At 46.5% G+C, this 19,442-nt stretch overlaps 1 protein-coding gene across 4 annotated transcripts in view; it reads left to right on the top strand.

Moving 5' to 3' along the window:
* NID2 (nidogen 2) overlaps nucleotides 1-19,442 on the top strand; it is a 57,644-nt gene that overhangs the window by 13,489 nt on the left and 24,713 nt on the right. For all 4 annotated transcript variants that reach the window (XM_040641830.1, XM_040641828.1, XM_040641831.1 and 1 more), the window contains exons 4-8: nucleotides 1,873-2,570; nucleotides 10,260-10,409; nucleotides 10,850-11,095; nucleotides 12,238-12,438; nucleotides 13,744-13,974. In XM_040641830.1, coding sequence (XP_040497764.1) covers nucleotides 1,873-2,570; nucleotides 10,260-10,409; nucleotides 10,850-11,095; nucleotides 12,238-12,438; nucleotides 13,744-13,974 — 1,526 coding nt within the window. The remainder of the gene's footprint in view (nucleotides 1-1,872; nucleotides 2,571-10,259; nucleotides 10,410-10,849; nucleotides 11,096-12,237; nucleotides 12,439-13,743; nucleotides 13,975-19,442) is intronic.

Here is a 19,442-nt window from a genome sequence, read left to right as displayed (position 1 = left end):
CATAACTTTTATTTTCCTACTCTTTGAAGCTTTTATAGTTTTCTCTAACTTTAAGAAGAAATTTCGCCGCTGCAACACGTCTGATGTGATAATAAAGGCAGTACCCTCAGATCTTCAGGGTTCTCTCTTATTTTCTTACTAAAGTGTTCCTTATTTGCTTGCCAAAAACACCAACATTAAATCTTAGAACATGCCAGGTATACGTAGCATGTTGCACAGAGGATCATGGTTTTGCTTTCTCTGCTCCTCTTTCCCCAAAGTAACTATAATAGCAGTAGAAACAACTATATGCGTGTGCGTGCACACACACACACACACACACACACACACACAGAAGAGGGAGAGGGAGCAGCGGAGAGGGAGAGAGGAAGTAAAGAGACATTCTCAGAATTGTATTGAAAAATATTACTGCTGGGGCACCTGGGTAGCTCAGTAGTTAAGCGTCTGCCTTCGACTCAGGGCGTGATCCCGGCATTATGGGATCGAGCCCCACATCAGGCTCCTCCGCTGGGAGCCTGCTTCTCCCTCTCCCACTCCCCCTGCTTGTGTTCCCTCTCTCGCTGGCTGTCTCTCTCTGTCAAATAAATAAATAAAATCTTTTTAAAAAATATATTACTGCTATAGGGACCCATGTGAATGCGTTCAATACCTACCCAAATGAGCAAAAGTCTCTTATTCTTATAAGGATTTGATAAATTTTGTATTATCTTATTAGTCATTAACTCTTAAACCCCACTGACTGACTTTTGAGGAAATCCCATAGCATGGGGGACTTTGAGCCTGGAATTTTGCACATACACCAAAGAAGTGTAGAAACTGGTGCTTTCAAGCTATCCAGACTATTGTTTGTTCAAAGTTTGTTTGTTTGTTTTCTTTAATTTTTAGAAATCTTATAGGTAGTTGTTCTCTTTAGAATGTATCATTGATTAAATAATACATCACTGAAACATTTGAAAGACTGAATGGAGTCCATGTTCTTTTCTAGTAAAGAAAACACGTGAGCTCTCTGGTTCCAGATCCACGTCTCACCTATAACTCGTGGCATTTTGACTAAACTACTTTCTTATATTCCCCTTAACTTTGTTCTGCATTTGCTCAACATTTTTTAGATGTGGGCATTTATTTCTCTTTCAGTTTTTTTACATTGACTCATTGTTCCATGTCAATTAGTTAATTGGTTAATCCATGTGATTAAACAGGGAAATGTCTGTAACATTCTATAGACCAGTGATAATTCAGATGCTGATTGACTGTAGTATATTGGTTTTCTGACATAATGTAGTTGTTTAGAGCATGGGCTTTGGTGTTAGTGCTGAATTCAAGTCCAAGCTCTGCCAATTATTCGTTGTATGACCTTAAGAAGTTTAGCTAGCCTCTCTAAACCTGTTTTCTCCTCTGTAATATTGGGCATGATCACTGCCCCTACCTTGCGGATTGTATTGAACATTACGCACTGGGTACATGATTAAGTTTCAAAGTATGTACTAGTCATTATTGTTTAAGTGTTTGGCAAAGATTTTTAAGCATACATTTTCCTGAGTGTGTTAAAAGTAGAGAAAGTATAAAATATTCCTACATTCCCTTTTTGTTTTCAAATAGCCAGATTTTAGACAAAACATGTGAATTTTAGAGCAGATTTCTAAGTTGATGGTCTAGCATTCTGAAACCTAATGTTAAATAAGAGGTAGTTTATGTCAAAATTCCAGTATAATCCTTTTAGTCAGCATGTAGGCCTGGTTTTATTTGGTTTTATACTAGTGAAAACTCTGAATCTGATCTGAATAGTCTTTCAGTTTTAAAATAAATTGCTCGCTGTTGTAGGATGGTGGGTAAATGGACACTTTTGTCATGCACTGTTTTCTTTTTATTTAGACAGAGCAACCTGGGGGTTCCTGGAGTGTGGGCTTTTCATATCGGCAGCACTTCCCCACTGGACAATATCAGGCCAGCCACTGTTGGAGGAGACCTTACCAAAGCCCACCCTTCACCTCCCCTGGAGCAGTCCTTCGGCCCTACTGCAGCCGCGGAAAGAGACTACACTGAGGACAATCTGGATTATTATGATGAGAATGAAGGAGAAGTGGAATACCCCCCAGGTGAGCCAGAGGACGCATGGAATGGCCACAGCAGTATTGACGTTTCCTTCCAGTCGAAAGCTGAGCCAAGACCTTTAGGAGGTCCGGCCTCCCCTTTGCCACAGCTGACAGCTAGTGATCGACCTCTCTACCCTGAAGCAGAATCTGCCACCTTGGACCCTCAAACCAAAGAGGGGAGAGCTCTGGGTGGGGTAGATACCCCAGGTCTAAATGGCCGAGTCAAGGCTTCCAGACAGCAAGGGACCAGAGGCCCGGCTCCATCAGAGATAGAAGGAGATTCACTGGATCCTACCCGGGGAGCCCCACCTCCCTACGCAGATGGAGGGGCCCCGCCTTCAGAAGAGGGTGCTCCTTCAGCCCACCCCGAAGGAAAGGCGGTTCTTCTAAATTACCCCGTGCCCGCTCACACCCCACCGCTGGGTCGGGGGAGGCAAGTGCTGGGCGTGGAAGACGTCATCGGTTCCAGCACTGAGGGTAAGTGCCGGAGAAGCCTGGGTGCTGGGATTTCATTTTTAAAATGCTGGTTTGCACAGAGTTGCAGTTTTTCTCTTAAGCGAGTTGGTGTAACGTTTAGCAAAAGGAAGATTGGAACGGACTTTTTAAACCTATGTTTCAGGAGATGGAGTATCTTTCCTTTGCCAAATAAATCTTGGCAGGCAAATTCTATTGGAATCTCTTGACCATTAATAATGTTTTTTACAAATGGGCCTCATGAAGCAAGTGGGGAAGAACTAGGCTGCTCGTGCCAGCTACGCTCTCAAGTGTAATGAAGTATTTCGGCTTGAAAGTTCAGCAAAGGTGAAACGTTCCAGGGTTTCATATACATTACCGGGCTGGACGGGTTAAGGCTATAGTTTTAAGTGGCTGGTTGTGCTGGCTCAGATGAACTTTCTAGATTCATACTCTGTTGTGGGACAACACTTGTGCTCCCCTGGGTTAGAGATGCATCGGTGGTGTGTGGGAGCTGAGACCCACGGGAAGGAAAGTTGCTAACCACCTGTGTCTTGTCATTTCTGGTTCATGGCTGTGCAGCTGTGGTATTCACCTCCCTGGAGTCCTGTCCTCATTTCATGACTCACTGACCAGAGTGAGGGGCCAGGAAAGAAATGCCGAGAGGAGGCAGTGGTTAATTAATACAGACATGGAGGCATTTCGCCTTCTCTTCCTAGTTGAGACGTGTCACATCAGGTCTTTCTTCCCAGTCAGGGGTGTAAACACGTGAGTGGGAAACTGAGCACGGATTCATTCCGTTTGTTCCAGGGGCTGCTTGTCTGACCTCTAATAGGAGGAAAGGGGCCAGAGGTGAAAGCACTCTTCAGGACCTCTCTCCCCCTGCACCCCCTACCTTTTCTGTTTCCCATTCTTTCGTAATTGACCCAGCAAAGAGGACCTTCTGGGTTCTTCTGCTGTGGTAGTGATCTGCAAGAATATGCTTGAAGAAGTGCCTGTTTTAGGAGGAAAGAAACTATTTTGTGATGAAAGTGGCATTATGTCATGATTAGACGGAGAGTCCTGGTGCGTTCTGGTGAGTTAACTGGTGAGTTAGGTTTGAATCCTGCTGCCTCATTTACTTGCGCACCCGCTTGCTGGGTGACCTGGGGCAACTCATGGAACCCCCAAGCCTCTTGGATTTCTCTTAAATTTGCTGAGGGCACTAAATGAGATAACAAAGTGCTCAGTGTCTGCACCAGTCGGTGCTGCTGTTACTACTTATAGGAGATTTAAAGCAGTAGGAACGGGGTTGGGGGATGGCTAGAGACTAGCCAATAGGCTTGTTGAATCAGCGGGCCTTAATTTGTGCCAAAGGGCCACCTTTCTGTCAAATCCAAGGTGTGAATGTGATTGGAAGGCTTCAGAACCTCCACACCCTTCTGACAAGCTCCTGATTTTTCAGCGAAAATTCTGTATATCTAAAGAAAATGTAAAGTCAAGTATCAAAGATTTTTAGTAAAGGGATTTTGGGGTAAAGATGGAATCCTAAAATGGTCTTTTCACTTGTGACTTCCTGCCCTGGGAAGAGGTTGGAATATTAAGAAGCAGATCTGTGGAGTGATTCAAAGAGTTCAGAAGAAGGGGCTGCACTGCCTGCTTTGAGCTGTGAGAGGCTGAGCTCACTGGAGTGACAGGGGAGGAGCCTTAAGGAACATTGAGAACAGAGGCAGCAGCCATCACCCTTCTGGGGCATGAACTCTGGTATTTAGCAGCTGCTGGAGGGCGTCTCCTCCTGACGTCTTAGAAATGGCAGAATGCATATGCAAAAGCTGGCTAACACACTAAGACATTTAGAAAAAATATAACTAAACATTTTTGAACCTTGAAGGACAAAAAAAAAAATCAGCAACTGCATGTTAGAAAGCACAGAGGGAAGACTTGAAAACTTGAAAGCAGAGAGGGAAAATGCATGAGCTTCTGTTTTCACCTCAGACTTTAGGAAGACTGCGTGGATTATGGAACCCTACAGTGGGTAGATACTTTTTTTTTTCCAGACAAAACAGTGGCACCCCAGAGGTCATTAAGCAAAAGTGGACTTCCTCTGGGACAGCGGGTGGGTGGGGGTGGCAGAGACACAGAACATTGCCTACAAGTGCCCAGCCGTGAGCCGTACTGCCTGGCTGTTTCTACTGATGGCGGGGAGAAGCATGGATTTTGGTGTTAGGTGGACTTGAGCTTGATTCCCAGCCCCGCTGTGTGGTTTGGAGCCATTTTCCTCAGCTATAACATGGAGGAAACGTAGACCTTGTGAGGTAGCTGTGAGAATTGAGATTGAATATGGGAAGCTCCAAGCCCAATACACTTTAATTTCCCCTTTAAACTCAGAAGTCATCTTGCCAAACAAAGATATTAAGATTTAGTTAAAGAACCCTCACATATCTCTCCCTTTCTTTTCAAAAATTTTTCCCCCCTTAGGGACTCTTTTTATAGACATTTCTTCTTGTTGAGAAATCTAGATTCTTTTCAGAACATGCGTACACCACGCAGGGATGTCCCAACCACACTCTAGTTCTGGCTTCAAGTGTATCATTGGCTTTGTTCTGTTTTCATCGAGCACAGAACCAGCAATACAATGGAAATGCGAGCATCCTCTGTCTGAGGTGCCTTGTTTCTCCAGGGAGCTCCGGTAGCTTGCTGGCAACCCGGAAAGTTACCTGCACACCTGCCACATGCCCTTCTCTGGCTGAGGCGCTAGACGTTTGGGTGGCCTTCCCTGCACTCCCCCTGGGACACAGAGTGGGAACTTGCTTTAGTTTGTGCTGCCACGATCACTCATCTGGACTGCCCTGTGAGGGAGATGCTGTTATTCTTCCCATGCTGCAGAGGAAGACCCTGAAGCCTGGAAATACTGAGCGACTTGTCTGAGTAAGAGGCAAGGAAGCCATGGAAGGATTGGCCCAAACTGTGAAGTCTTTGTGAAAGAGGAGGGCCTTGAGTCACCCAGTGGGGTCAGAGTCTGAGTATAGAGAAGGAAACTGGGGAAACGCTCCACACAGAGGGCTGACACGTGTGGACATGGAGAGAGGGGGAGAGTCGAGGGGGCGGGTGAGAGGGGTGAGGATGACAGCTGAGCAGGACTGGCCGTGTGGTGGGGCAGGGATGATGGCTGACAGAGCTCTTAGAAGCCCTTGCACCTGCGAGGTGGTGCTGTGCGGAGCGGCATCTAGCCTCCGTCTGCGTCTGCGTGGTGAATTAGAAAGGGGGAGGGGACCAGGCTTTCGGAACCCCTTCATGCTCTGTTGTGGGATCCTCGTGCTCCACCTCAATGGCAGTCGAGCCGGGAGAGCCCAGGGTGTCACAGGGATCTCCCTGTGGCTTCTAGTCCAGCCCTACTTTTGGCTTTGGGAAAGGCTGCAGGACTGTGTTACTCATGCGGCTTTCACCCCAGGATGAATTAGAGCGCTCTCTGTCTCCCCATCCAGCCTCCCAGACGAGAAAGCGCCTCTCCTGGGTCCACCTCCAGGTTGCTAGGGTCTGTGAACACCAGGGCCTCCCATACCCTTGAAGACACCTGCACAGGAGAGCCTGCTGAGGTCATGGTCCAGCTAGCTTGCTATATGCTGCACACACACACACACACACACACACACACACACATGCCAGGATTAAACATGAAAACTGGAGGAAAAAGCATACCACTGTTTTTCATTACAATGTTGGATGTGGTTTTTCTTACTAATCAATCATTCTTCAAGGCAGGGAAACTTAGGAACATCTTTCCTGCAGTGAAAATGTGAGGCCTTTTCTTGAGCAGTAAAAGCTGTTAAAAGTAAAAGTCACTGCAGCTGCCAGGGGCAGCCCCAGGCTGGACGCCCTCCATCCCCTCTGTGCTCCCACGCTGTGCCTGGAGCCTGCCTGCCGTCCGTCTTCCACGTGGCTGGGCCAGAGCCCTTAGCGAAGGAGGGCAGGCCCAAGGGTGAAGACTGGTGCTTAAATGTTGCTGGCAAAATGAAGACTGAAGGACAGATCAAATCTAGTGCAGAGTTTCCCATTTTCATAAGTAACTCTCAATTAGGACAAATCTCAAGTACTTTGGCCATGACTTTGCTTCTTTTCTCCTATGTATCCCCACTCCATTTTTCTTTCTATTAAGGATATGAGAAGAGTAAAAAAGCATCAAGTGGGAAAAAGAAATGAGATTTAAAAGTCCACATGTGAAGATTGCTTTACTTACTATCTATCTAACCACAGTTCACAAAGCCTTTGCAAACTGAGTGCTTCAGACCTGGCCGGCCCCTGCCCTCCTGCTGTGCCCTGAGAAGCCTTCTCTCCTGCCCCTGCCCCTCTCCCCCGTCCCTTGTGTCCTGCTTGTCCCTGCCTCCAGGCCTCTGCCCAGAGGTCACCTTCTCCCAAGGTCTTTCCTGATCCCACTGTTTAAGAGAGTGAAGTCCCCTCCGCGTCAGCCCTCTTGACCTTCCCTGATTTAAGATTCTGCACAGCTCTTAACAAACCTCTGTACTAAATAATTTACCTGTTTGTTCACTGCTGTCTAAGAGAATGTAAGCTTCAGGACAGAATGTTTGTCTGCTCTATCCCTAATTCCTAAATCAGAGCCAGGCCCAGAGCAAGTGCTCCCATTGTTTGTTGAATTAATAAACGAAGGAAAAGTGCAACAGGCCTTTACCTTTCCCCTGACAAGCTGATGTTGTAAGTGTTAAGTGTGTGTGTCTGCGTGCACACCTGTATGAAGGCAGGCGCGGAGAACGGATCCTACGGGGAAGGCTGTGCTCCCCTTGTTAGGAGCGAACCCACCTTCTTTCCCTGTGTAGCTGTCCTGGGGCTGGAAGGTTGAGCTTCTGTGGCTCAGTAAGCTCCGTCCTGAGAATGCAGTATCCCACAGCACTGCTTATGAATATCCCTGAGCCAGCTTCCCAATAACCCGTCGTAATTGTAGTTTGTTTCCTGATGGCCTTTCAAGGGAGCCTAACCATTTTTTGTTGTGAGAAAAATGCAGTCCGTATGGCAGCTCAAACTTTTGCTCAGTTGCCTTTGTAAGTTGCTGGCTGCATCGCCGAGCTTTTCTCCTTTTGCCCATAGGAAAGCCATCCCTGCGTCTTTTGGTTAAATTAACCTAACTCTCCCAATCTGTAGTCGTCCTGCATCCCATCTCTCCCTGTTTGATGCCGCACTCTTGCAAGGGGGACTGAGTGCAAGGACAAGTCTTCACCAAATAACAGATAGAGGGAATATAACACAACCCCCCCATTTCTTTAACTCCAGAGAACAGTGTTTAGAATTTGGTTTTATTTTTACTCGACTTAACCTGAAAATGACTACCCTTTAGATCTGTATCAGATTGCTTCTTTACCTTGCTACTCAGATGTACGTTCAGAAAAGTGTGATTTCTGGCAATGGAGGTGTGAAGGGGAGTCACCCTGATTTTAAAGAGGAGGGAACGGAGAGACCGTGCCCTTCTGCGGTTTGCAGAGCCACCTGAGCCATGGCCAAGGTTGAGTTCTAGAGGTTGGAGGCCCCCTGCTGTCCTCCCCCACCTTGCTATAGAGGCGAGTCCTCAGCACTCATCCCTGTGTGAGCTCCTCCAGGTGCTGCTACTTCACACTTAGCCGTTAACTTGGGGGCTCAAGAAACACAAGACTGACAAGTTATACTGGTTTCTTTTTTCTTTTCTTTCTTTTTTTTACATTGGTTTCCTCTTACTCGAACTGGGTCCCCCTGGACTTCTTTAACCAATGGTAGACAGTGATACATAACTTTCTTCCCAACAGAATCTATAATATCCATTCTGGGTTTTTTTGGGTGGGAGGGGGATGTGAATTCTATGTCACTGTTCCTATTTAAAAAAAATGTTCAGGGTTATGCCTAAATTTCTATTTATATCCAACTGGAAATTTTCAGCTGTGTCATCAAGGCACTATACCAAGTCTTGAGTCACTGGCTTCATTCTCCTGCTGCTCCTAGATGTTCCACTTGAAATTGTATTACCTGTCCTGCCACCCCCTCGGCCTGCAGCTTTCTCAAGAATCTGTAAGCAGCAGTCAAGTACTGTCCAAAAGTTAATGCTCCTCCTGTGTCCCTCCCCGCCCCCCCCACGTGCTGTAATCCGTATCTGGGTCATCTCTGCTCTCCTGCCATTAGGCTTGAGTTATCAAGTGTGCCTCAAATCCGCTTGCTGAAGCCCGAGCTCTCACCATCTGATTCTTGGGTTCCCCCGGAGCATGACTGTCAGGAATCTGGAGCCAGACCTCCTGGGTTCAAGTTGCAACTTCGCTACCTACTGCCTGGGTGACTTCAGGAAAGTCCCTTTAATCTGTGCCTCAGCTGTGCACGACGGGAAGGAAAACGGCCCCTGCTCGTGTGCAAATTGAAAGCGTGAATAAGTTTCATAGAGTAGTATCTGGCTTAGAGGAAGCACTACTTAAATGGTAACTTTGTTCTGTTTTCACTTGTCGGTAAGTCTCTGGCTGTGGTGTTACTGACATGGTGCTACATCTTCCCTCCCTGGGTTTGTTTTCTGTTCTTGCCTGGAATCCTGTGTCCCTACCTGTTGATCTTTCCATTTCTTCCTTATCCTCCGGTTTCCTCCTCCGCACACCTAGATCTGGAGCACGGCCGCCAGCTGGGTTTGCCCAGGAGGAGGGGATCTACCTTCTTCGGGAGCTGGCCCCTCACCGCAGCAGCAGGGGCCAGCACTAGGCTTCTGTGCTGTCCCTGCTTGCCCCTGTGCTCCCGACGTCTCCCCCCAGCTCCTGCTCCGGGGAGGTGGAGGCCAGGTGTGCACAGCCACTTTGCCTCCTGGTGGCCACGCTCGGGATCAGCATCTTCCCTGGTGTCTGGAGAAAGCTCTCTTCTCCATTAGCGCCCCCCAGCCATGCCCCACTCCCTTGGCCATTTCCTTTACGGACAATGGCATCTGCTCCAGTTCCTTTGTTTCTTAGTATGGCCCTTTTTTTTTTTTTTTTTTAATGGGCATAATAAGTGGATGGAAGGAACCACTCCTGGTCCACTCTGGTCTCCCAGAGCTGATTGTGGCCCCCCCTCTCGTATGGTGCGGCAATCTGCTTGTGTCATACCTGCCACCAGAAACCCTGCAAAGGCGTAGGGCATTTAACAGCTTCATTCCCTCTTCCCCCTCCCTCTCTCTCCATAGACTTTCCTTGGGGGGGCGGTGTGCTCTTGAAGGCCCTTCTCACAAGCAAACCTGCTTAGCTAGGCAGTGAGACAAGCTACAAGCTATTCTCTCTCGGTTCAGGGTGCCCCTGGAAGAAAAGAATGTTTGCACCTGAGACCGCATTCATTCTTTCTCTCTTCGGTCTTCCTCTCGGGGTCATTACTCTCAGGTTGAGCCCCCATTAAATTGCTGCTATTTGACGATTGTAGACCCACGGAATGCCAGTTTTGTGCAGTCCGGTCTAACGTGTGCTTCCTGGGTGGCTTTTCTGTGCCCGCGCTCACACCAGAGTGTGCGGCCTCCTTGGCCTCCCCCAGCCCTGCCCCGAGACCAGATGGGAGCCGTCGGCAGTGCTCCTCGCCAGAAGACCAAGTAAGTGAATTCCCCTGGGTTGAATGTTGTTCCTGTCTCTTAAACATCAAAAACCCATTTGTTTGGTACCATCTAAGCTGGTTTTACGGAGATGTGGCGTCCATAATGAAGCTTGACAGCAGCAATGTTGCAATCAGGCCTCTTAATGCAAGCTGGTTTCTGCTTTCCAGTCTTCACGTATAATGCTGCCAACAAGGAAACCTGCGAACACCACCACGGACAGTGCTCCCAGCACGCCTTCTGCACCGACTATGCCACCGGCTTCTGCTGCCACTGCCAGTCCAGGTTTTACGGAAACGGGAAGCACTGTCTGCCAGAAGGTAAGGGCTGCGCGCGTGACCGGCTGGGGCTGCACTGTGTGTATTTTTGCTGCTCGCTAGTTTGCGACTGCCGCCGTGAGCTCTGCGCCATAGACCTCATATCTCCACTGCGTGGACCAAAGCACTGGCGACTGGCAGGTGCTGGATAAATGCTTGAGAAATGAACATATCTGGGCTGATTTCCCAGTTCCAGGATTAGCCAGAAATCTTTTCTCCTTTTTGCCAGCTCATTAGAGTCAAAATGGACGGGAGAGTGGGAGGATGGGAGAAAAGAAATCGGAGACAGGTCTGTTTTGTACTTCCGGCGGTTCATTGGTTGGTTTCGGGATCATGAGAATGGCCAAAGACTGACTTTTGGAAGTTGTGAGTGGGATGATTTTCTGTACACCCGTCGCCGACCTGGACCATGATCCAAGCTGACTGGATTTGTTGTCTTTCAGGGGCACCTCATCGAGTCAATGGGAAAGTGAGTGGCCACCTCCGTGTGGGCCACACGCCTGTGCACTTCACGAACGTGGACCTGCACGCTTACATTGTGGGCAACGATGGCAGAGCCTACACGGCCATCAGCCACATCCCTCAGCCTGCAGCCCAGGCCCTTCTCCCGCTCACACCCATCGGAGGCCTCTTTGGCTGGCTCTTTGCTTTGCAAAAACCAGGCTGGGAGAATGGCTTCAGCTTCACAGGTGAGTCAGAGGGGCCTTTGAAGGGGCCGCTGGTCAACAGCCATCACGCTTTGGTTTTTGTTCCGGGAGCGAGGATTGCTTTGTTCCGTGTTCTGGAGCCACAGGTGTGCTGTATTTTGTGTGGAGGTAGCTGGGAATGGCTTGGTCTCCCAGGACCGTTCTTGAAAGACTGATTTCTTCTACATGTTCTCCAGGTTGTCCTGAGAAATAGGATGATTCCATTTGGAACATGTAGGTCCTCTCACCCGAGTTGGGTGAAGCTTGTTTGTCAGGCTGTGTTTACTTGAGTTGTTACGCACAGATCTGTCAAGTAGGGAGGCACACATGGTGCTTGCACAGTCTCTGGAGAGGAGTTTACTTCATGAGTAAACTTCCTTCCTCCTCGCACAGCTCTGACGGTAATGGTACAGGCCAATGCTTCTCAGACTCACCTGCGCCCAGATCACCTGCAAACCTCGGGGAAAAGGCAGATTCTGGCCCTGGGGGCCCAGGGTGGGGTCTGTGATTCTGTTTTCCTGCCAAGCCCCCAGGAGATGCTAATGCTGGTCTAAGGACCACGGTTGATAGCAAGGGTGTAGAGGATACTTGGGGGCTCTTTCCTCCCTACCTGAAAAGGCTTGTTTCCTACTGGATTTATCTTTATCACAGATAACGTCCTGAGAGAAAAGTTCTTCCCCCACCTCCAGCTATAGACTCAAGAGCTACTTGGAGGGTCTTGTTTTTCATCAAATTTTGAATAAAACAATCATCGTTATGTGCCAAATATTGTATGAGACGTGTTATACTAAAATATATTATTTATCTGAAATTCAAATTTAACTGGGTATCCTAAGTTTTTCACTTGTTTTTGAAGTCTGGCAACCTGAGAAAGAGAAAGGTCAAGATGTTCCTAGTAGCTTCTCACAGAAAACAAGCTGTTAGAAAGAGAAGCAGTGTGAAATGAGGCAGGATGAAACCACAACGTTAAATAGAAAATTGGAGGAACTGATGAAATCAGCAGCTGATAGTATTTAGTCCTGGATAGCAGATGGTCCTCTTAGACACCATCTGCAGCAGCAGTAGAGATTAAGTATGCACTGGTAATTATTACTGGAAGGTGCTACCTACCTTAGCTCTATGCTGAATTCTTTCTTCCTCTCCAGGGGCTACCTTTACCCATGAAATGGAAGTTACTTTCTACCCAGGAGAAGAGAGGGTTCGAATCACTCAAACTGCGGAGGGACTTGACCCAGAGAACTATCTGAGCATTAAGACCAACATTCAAGGCCAGGTGCCTTACATCCCAGCAAATTTCACAGTCCACGTAGCTCCCTACAAGGAGATTTACCACTACTCAGACTCAGGTATGTATAACCAGTTTTGACATCTGTAACATGGGGATAGTACATGTCTTAAGAGAGATCTTGAGGATGATGAGTTATTACATGGAATGTCCTTAGAACAGTGTGTGATACATAAAAGGAGCCTAATGTCCTTTTTATTACTTTTATCAAATATATAGCATAAGTGAGAGAAGTGTTGGCTGCTTCACAAATGACTGTCATGTCCCCATCCCAATACAGTGTAACCTAACGTAAGCGACAGCAGCCTTGTCTCTGGGGGTGGGTGGGGTTATATAATTACATACAGTTTTTAACCATCTGGGCCACAGGAAAATATGGATTATTGGAATTTTTGCTTGTCCTGTACCCTTGTTTCAGCCTGTCTTAAGATGAGATGCTGCACAGTGTTGTAAAGCGTATGCTCAGTTTGGAGTTAGAAGATCGGAATTCACATCATGGATTTGTAGTTGAAAATATATGCAGATAAGGTCACTTACCATCTGAGAGCCTATTTTCTCCTCTTCAGAATGAGCATAAGAACACCTTTTCTCCTTGCTTTCCATGGTTGATGTGTGTCAATCCTGAAAACCACATCAGTTCTGGAAAACCACCCGAATGCAAGATGCTGGCTTAGTCACAGTTCTGCCCTGTGCCGAGCAGTCTGCTTTGAGCTGTGCTTTCTGTGATGTGAGAGTTGGAAGCCAAGCAAGAGACGAAGGGAGAACGGGTAGTGGAGACCCAGACAGCGAATAGAACAGCTGATGGCCAGAACCCTGGCCCGGGCTTCCGACTCTATGCTCAGACTGAGAGAAATGACTCCTCCCTTTGCCCAGAACCCTTCAGACTTAAGCGCAGGCTGTTGGGAGCGGTCATGTCTGTGTCAGCTAGAGCGTGGACTGGTTGAAAACTTGGGGGTATAGAGTCAGGCTGACTTGTGTTCCAGTTCCAGCCCTACCACACGCTCGCCTCGTGTCTCAGGCTACTTCTTGACCTCTGTAAGGCTCCCTGCAGGTGATTGCAGGGCCCACCTTGCTGGTAGGAGTCATAAAGACGGCCGAGCTTATAGAGTGCTCGGGTGGCTGGCGTGTCGTTGCAGAGTCTGTTCTTTGCTAATAATGACGGCAGTGATTGTACCTCCTGGTCTTGGGCTTTGCATCCAACTCGCATCCCCGGAATTGCCTTGTAGGTTTCCAAATAAACTCAGGAATTTCCCAAGGAAACATGCTCCAGGCATTAGATGAAAAACCAGACAGAAAAAAATCGACCCCACATGAAACTCTAATATTTTAAAAATTTACCAGTTGGGCTGAATCCTGTCTTTTGCAGCGGTGACCTCCACAAGTTCCAGAGACTATTCGCTCACCTTGGGTACCATCAACCAAACACGGTCCTACCGCGTCTACCAGAACATCACTTACGAGGCCTGCAGGCACTCCCCCAGACACCCGGCCGTCCCCACCACCCAGCAGCTGAATGTGGATTGGGTCTTTGCCTTGTACACGGATGAAGAAAGGTTGCTTAGATTTGCTGTGACCAATCAGGTTGGCCCAGTTGAAGGTACGTTTCTTTCTGTTGTTTTGAGCAAAAATCGAAGCTCACATTTCTTCCTTTTTGAGTTGCCTCAGCGTGACTCACAGAGGTTACTGATGGTTACTGAGTGCCAGGCTCAGTGTTAGGTGCTGAGGGTAAGGGTGAATAAAGCAGGGTCTTGTCCTGGAGGTGGAGACTGGTAGAAGCGGAACTTTTAGAACAGTGTCCCTGCCGGACGAAGGAATAGTGTACAATATGCGAAGCTGGTCTGTATCTACACCCGGTGTGTGTGCCAGTCTGTGTTGGGGAGACACCTGTGAACAAGGTGAGGCCAAGTCAGGAGGGAAAATGATACAAGTATTACAATTGTGATGAGAACAGGTGCTATGAGCCTAGTGTGGAGGTTCAGGGAAGAGGTCCCTGGAAAGTGACATTTTAGCTAGAACTTGAAGGATGAGAAGGATTTCACCAAGTCAAGGTAAGACAAAGAGCTGGTGCCTGGAAAAAACAAAAAGAGCTGCGTGTAAGAAAAACCCAAGTTAGGGGCGCCTGGATGACTCAGTCGTTAGCGTCTGTCTTCGGCTCGGGTCATGATCCCAGGGTCCTGGGATCGAGCCCCGCATCGGGCTCCCTGCTCCACTGGGAGTCTGCTTCTTCCTCCCACTCACCCTGCTTGTGTTCCCTCTCTTGCTGGCTGTCTCTTTCTCTGTCAAATAAATAAAATCTTTTTTTTCTTTTTCTTTTTTTCTTTTTTTAAAAAGAAAAGAAACCTAAGTTAACATCATACTCAGTGAGGAGAGACTGAATGCTTTCACTCTAAGATCAGGAATAAGACAAGGGTGTGTGTTCTTGCTGCTTCTATCCAGCCCTGGATTGGAAGCTTTAGCCTGGACAATTAGGTAAGACAATGAAAAGCATCCAGACTGGAAAGGAAGAAGTAAAATGACCTCTGTTCTCCTAGGGTGTAATCTTATATGTAGAAAATCTAATTCATTAAAGTACCAAAACTAATAAGTTCAGCGAGGTTGCAGGATATAATTTTTGTATATTGACCTGTATTTCTATATAGTAACGATGAGCAAACTGAAAAGGAAATTTTAAACAATTCTGTTCCAAAAATGTTTAGGAATGATAATTTTCAGTGTAATACCTTTACATTAAAACCTATAAAGCATTTTTGAAAGAAAATATTAAGACCTAAATAGAAAATTGGGAGACTGAATTCCATGTTTATGACTCAGAAGACTTAGGGTTAACATGGCAATGCTTCCTAAATTGACCTATAGATTCAACACAATCCTATTACCTGGCTTTTTTTGCAAAAACTGAGAAATTGATCCTAAAATTCATGGAAATTTAAGGAACCCAGAATAGCCAAAACAATACTGAAAAAGAACAAAGTTGGAGGAATTCCACTTCCTGATTTGAAAACTTAGAGTAATGAAGACCATGTAGTCCTAGCATCAGAATGGATATATAGATCAATGGGATAGAAGCGAGAATCCAGAAATAAACTCATTTACAGTCTGTTGGTTTTTGACAAGGTTGCCAAAACAACTCTGGGAGGGGAGAGAGTAAGTTTTTAACAAATGCTTCTGGAACAGCTGGATATCCACATTCTAAAGAATGATGATGGACCCCTATCTCATACCATCTACAAAAATTAACCAAAAATGGGTCAAGGATGTTAATGTAATTTAGTTAAAATTTTAGAAAAAGAGGAGTGAATTTTTGTGACTCTGAATTTGGCACTGACTTCTTTAGAGAGGATACTAAAAGCATAAACAACAAAGGAAAAAATAGGGTGTCATCAAAATTAAAAACTTGTGCTTTGGAGGACATTATCAACAAAGTGAACATACAACCCACAGAATAGGATAAAATATTTGAAAATCCTATATATTTGTTAAAGATTTTATTTGAGAGAGAAAACACAAGCAGGGGGAGCTGCAGAGGGCAAGGGAGAAGCAGGCTGCCCCTTGAGCAGGGAGCCTGAGGTGGGGGCTTGATCCCAGGCCCCTGAGATCATGACCTGAGCTGAAGGCAGATGCTTAACCTACTGAGCCACCCAGGAGCCCCTGAAAACCCTTTATTTAATAAGAGACTTGTATCTAGAATATATGAAGAACTCTTACAACACAATAAAAAGAAATCTGGATAGAACATTTGTCAGAAGATACACGAACCCCACGCACATGAGAAGATGCCCAATATCATTAGTCATCAGCAAATTGCAAACACAATCAAAGCCATAATAATGCTGCTTTACATGCATGGGGACAGCTGTAATAAAAAACAGAAAACAACAAGGACTGGTGAAGATGTGGAGAAATTGAAACCCTCATACACTGCTGGTGGGAGTGTAAGATGGTAACCCTACTGTGGAAAACAGCCGAGCAGTTTCTGAAAGTTAAACACAAAGTGCCACTTGAGCAATTCTACTCCTAGCTGTATAACCGAGAGAAATGAAAGTTTATGTCCTCACAAAAATTTGTACATGAATGTTCGTAGCCAGCATTATTCAAAATAGCCAAAAGGTGGAAACAACCCAAATGTCCATCAGTGGATGAATGGAATTTTAGAATGGCCTATATCCATACAGCAGAATATTATCAACACATAAAAAGGAATGAAATACTGATAAGAATGAATTTTGAGAGTGTGCTAAGTGACGGTAACTAGTCACAAAGGACAGCATATTGCTTGATTCTGTTCCATGAAATCTCCAGAAGAGGCAAGTCCACGAAGACAGATTAGTGGTTGCCTCAGGCTGGGGTGTAATAGGAGCATAGGGAGTGGATAGCCAAAGCGTTCACGTTTCTTTTGTGGGGGGACTAAAAGTCATTGTGCTGATGGTCGCGTAACTGTAACTATACTAAAACACATGGAGTTGTGTACTTTAGATGCACGAATTATATGGTATGTGAGTTCTGTCTTAACTGGAAAAAAATAGCTATAGGGAGAAAAAAAAAAACCTAAAGCAGTGTTTCTCAAACTTCAGTTAGAATTAACCATACCTGCGAAGCTTGATAAACATGATAAAAATGTTCTACGCTTATGAAGGACTTACAGACGTGAGGCGCCCGAGATAGTATTGCTACGTACAAGACGGCGGTCTGGAAAAGCTCCCTCCGTGTGATTCCACTACAGCTGACCCTCGAACAACATGGGTTTGAACTGAGCAGGTTTACTCGTATGTGGGTTTTCTTCAGTACGGTTCTGAAAATGTATTATGATTTTCTTTTTTTTTTTTTTTTAAAGATTTTATTTATTTATTCGACAGAGATAGAGACAGCCAGCGAGAGAAGGAACACAAGCAGGGGGAGTGGGAGAGGAAGAAGCAGGCTCATAACAGAGGAGCCTGATGTGGGGCTCGATCCCATAATGCCAGGATCATGCCCTGAGCCGAAGGCAGACGCTTAACTGCTGTGCCACCCAGGCGCCCCGTATTATGATTTTCTTAACATTTTCTTTAGCTTACTTTATCATAAGAATACATTCTATAATATAAAAAATATGTATTATTGGTAATGCTTTTGGTCAACGGTAGGCTATTTTTGGGGAGTCAAAGTTTTGCAGACTTTCAACTGTGTAGGGGGTCAGCATCCCTAACCCGCACGTTGTTCAAGGGTTAACTTTCTAGGAAACGTGAAACTACAGAGAATAAAAAGAGCCGTGGTTGCCAGGAGTTCAGGGGGAGGGAGGTGGGGTGAATGGGGAGAGCACGGGATTTTTAGGGCAGTGAAGCTGTTCTGTATGCTCCTGTAATGGGGGATACATGTCATGATACATTTACCCAAACCTATAGACCAAAACCAATAACTAAGCCTATAACACACTATAATACTATACCCTGTAACACAAAGAGTGAGCCCTAATTACCTAAATTTTAGGTAATAATATATCCTGTGGGTTTATCAGTTATAAACGTACCACACTAACACAAGAAGCTAGTGAACTACAAATTGGAGGAAGGGGAGGGTGTGGAACCTTTACTTTCTGCTCAGTTTTTCTGTAAACCTAAAACTGTCTTTAAGAATCTTGATTAAAAAGATAATGTTTAGGTGAGTTAGAAGATAAGCCTGCAAAGTCCGGGAACCCTAGCAGGAGGAAATAGTCAGATGAAAGGGACATTTATTTATTTGTTTATTTAATCTGAGAGCAAAAATAGAGGGAGAGTGAGAGGGAGAAGCAGACTCCCAGCCGAGCAGGGAGCCCGACGTGGGGCTCGATCCCAGGACCCTGAGATCATGACCTGAGCTGAAGGCAGACACTTAACCAACTGAGCCATCCAGGCGCCCAAAAGGGATGTTTTAATTCTGAAAGCCAGTAGCTGGTGCTTTCCCCCGAGAATGCATGGGGCATAGGAGGAGAAAAGAGAGGGTCTGCCACATGTGGCTCCACATTGATACTGCTGAGGCCGGAATCGGTGCCTCCGAGAGGTGATTCTAGGACTCGACTTTGGAGAGGAGGGCTCCAGAAACCACCTCCCACTCAAGGGGCAGCGGTCACTGCAGCAACATGATACCGAGATTAAGGCCAGAGGGCTGGACTCTTTAAGGGTACGGAGATGACTTGAAATGAGAATCCTGAGTGTGCTGGTGCGGGGTGGGTGGGCGGTTTGGTTTTAGGAAACTTGCTTGGGGATGCAGACATGGGGAGCCCAAGAATTATAAGGTGTTGAATTAATAGCATGAAAATGTCAGTTGATTTTAGAGAAACATACATTGGAGGAAGGCAAAAAATTGTTGCCTATTTCTCAAGAAAAGATTTGAACAAAAACAACGGAAGAAATCCACCTTCTGCTCTTTGCTGAGTGTTCGGGGTCTGATGTATAAGAACAGTGATTAGCGGAGGAGCCTCCCAGGCCAAGGAATCCCGCTCCGATTCTAGCGTTATGTAGGGAAAAGATTAAGTCTCTGGGTGTGTTTTTCCTGGAGACCAACCAGATGGGAGTAACAAAAAGAATGCCCGCAAACTGGCAGGTACCGAGCTGCTGATCTGTCTTTAGAACTTGATGTGACTTTCCCTTCCATGCAAGTCCAGTCATAACAGTAGCAAAGGCTGGTTTACTTGGTGCCTAGCCCTGTTCTGAGTACTTTCATGAGCTCACTCCTTTAATCCCACACAGCCCCCGCCCAGTAGGGGGATCAACCCCCATTTTGCAGAGATGGTGGTATAGACAGGAAGTAACTTGCCCAGTCACAGCTACAGAGTGGCCAGCTGGGACCCAATCCCGGGCACCAGCTCCAGGGCCTGCCCTGTTAGCTCGCCCGGCACTGCTTTCCCACATGGACTCCACTGGCTCCAGGACGGCCTCAAACTTTGGGCTGAATTTCAAGAGGGAATGTGTGTTTGTCTGCACTCTGCCGCATCCACCCTTCTAGAAAACTGAGAAAACTGCTATATGGCTTATGCTCCCCGAATAGGAGAAAAACGGGGGGAAAGGAAACAAATGACAAATCCTTCCCCCGCCCCCCTGCACCCCCCCCCCC

Source organism: Ursus maritimus, unplaced genomic scaffold, assembly GCF_017311325.1.
Source record: "Ursus maritimus isolate PB19 unplaced genomic scaffold, ASM1731132v1 scaffold_25, whole genome shotgun sequence".
Taxonomy (NCBI): domain Eukaryota; kingdom Metazoa; phylum Chordata; class Mammalia; order Carnivora; family Ursidae; genus Ursus; species Ursus maritimus.
This window is presented reverse-complemented; position numbering and strand designations above follow the sequence as displayed.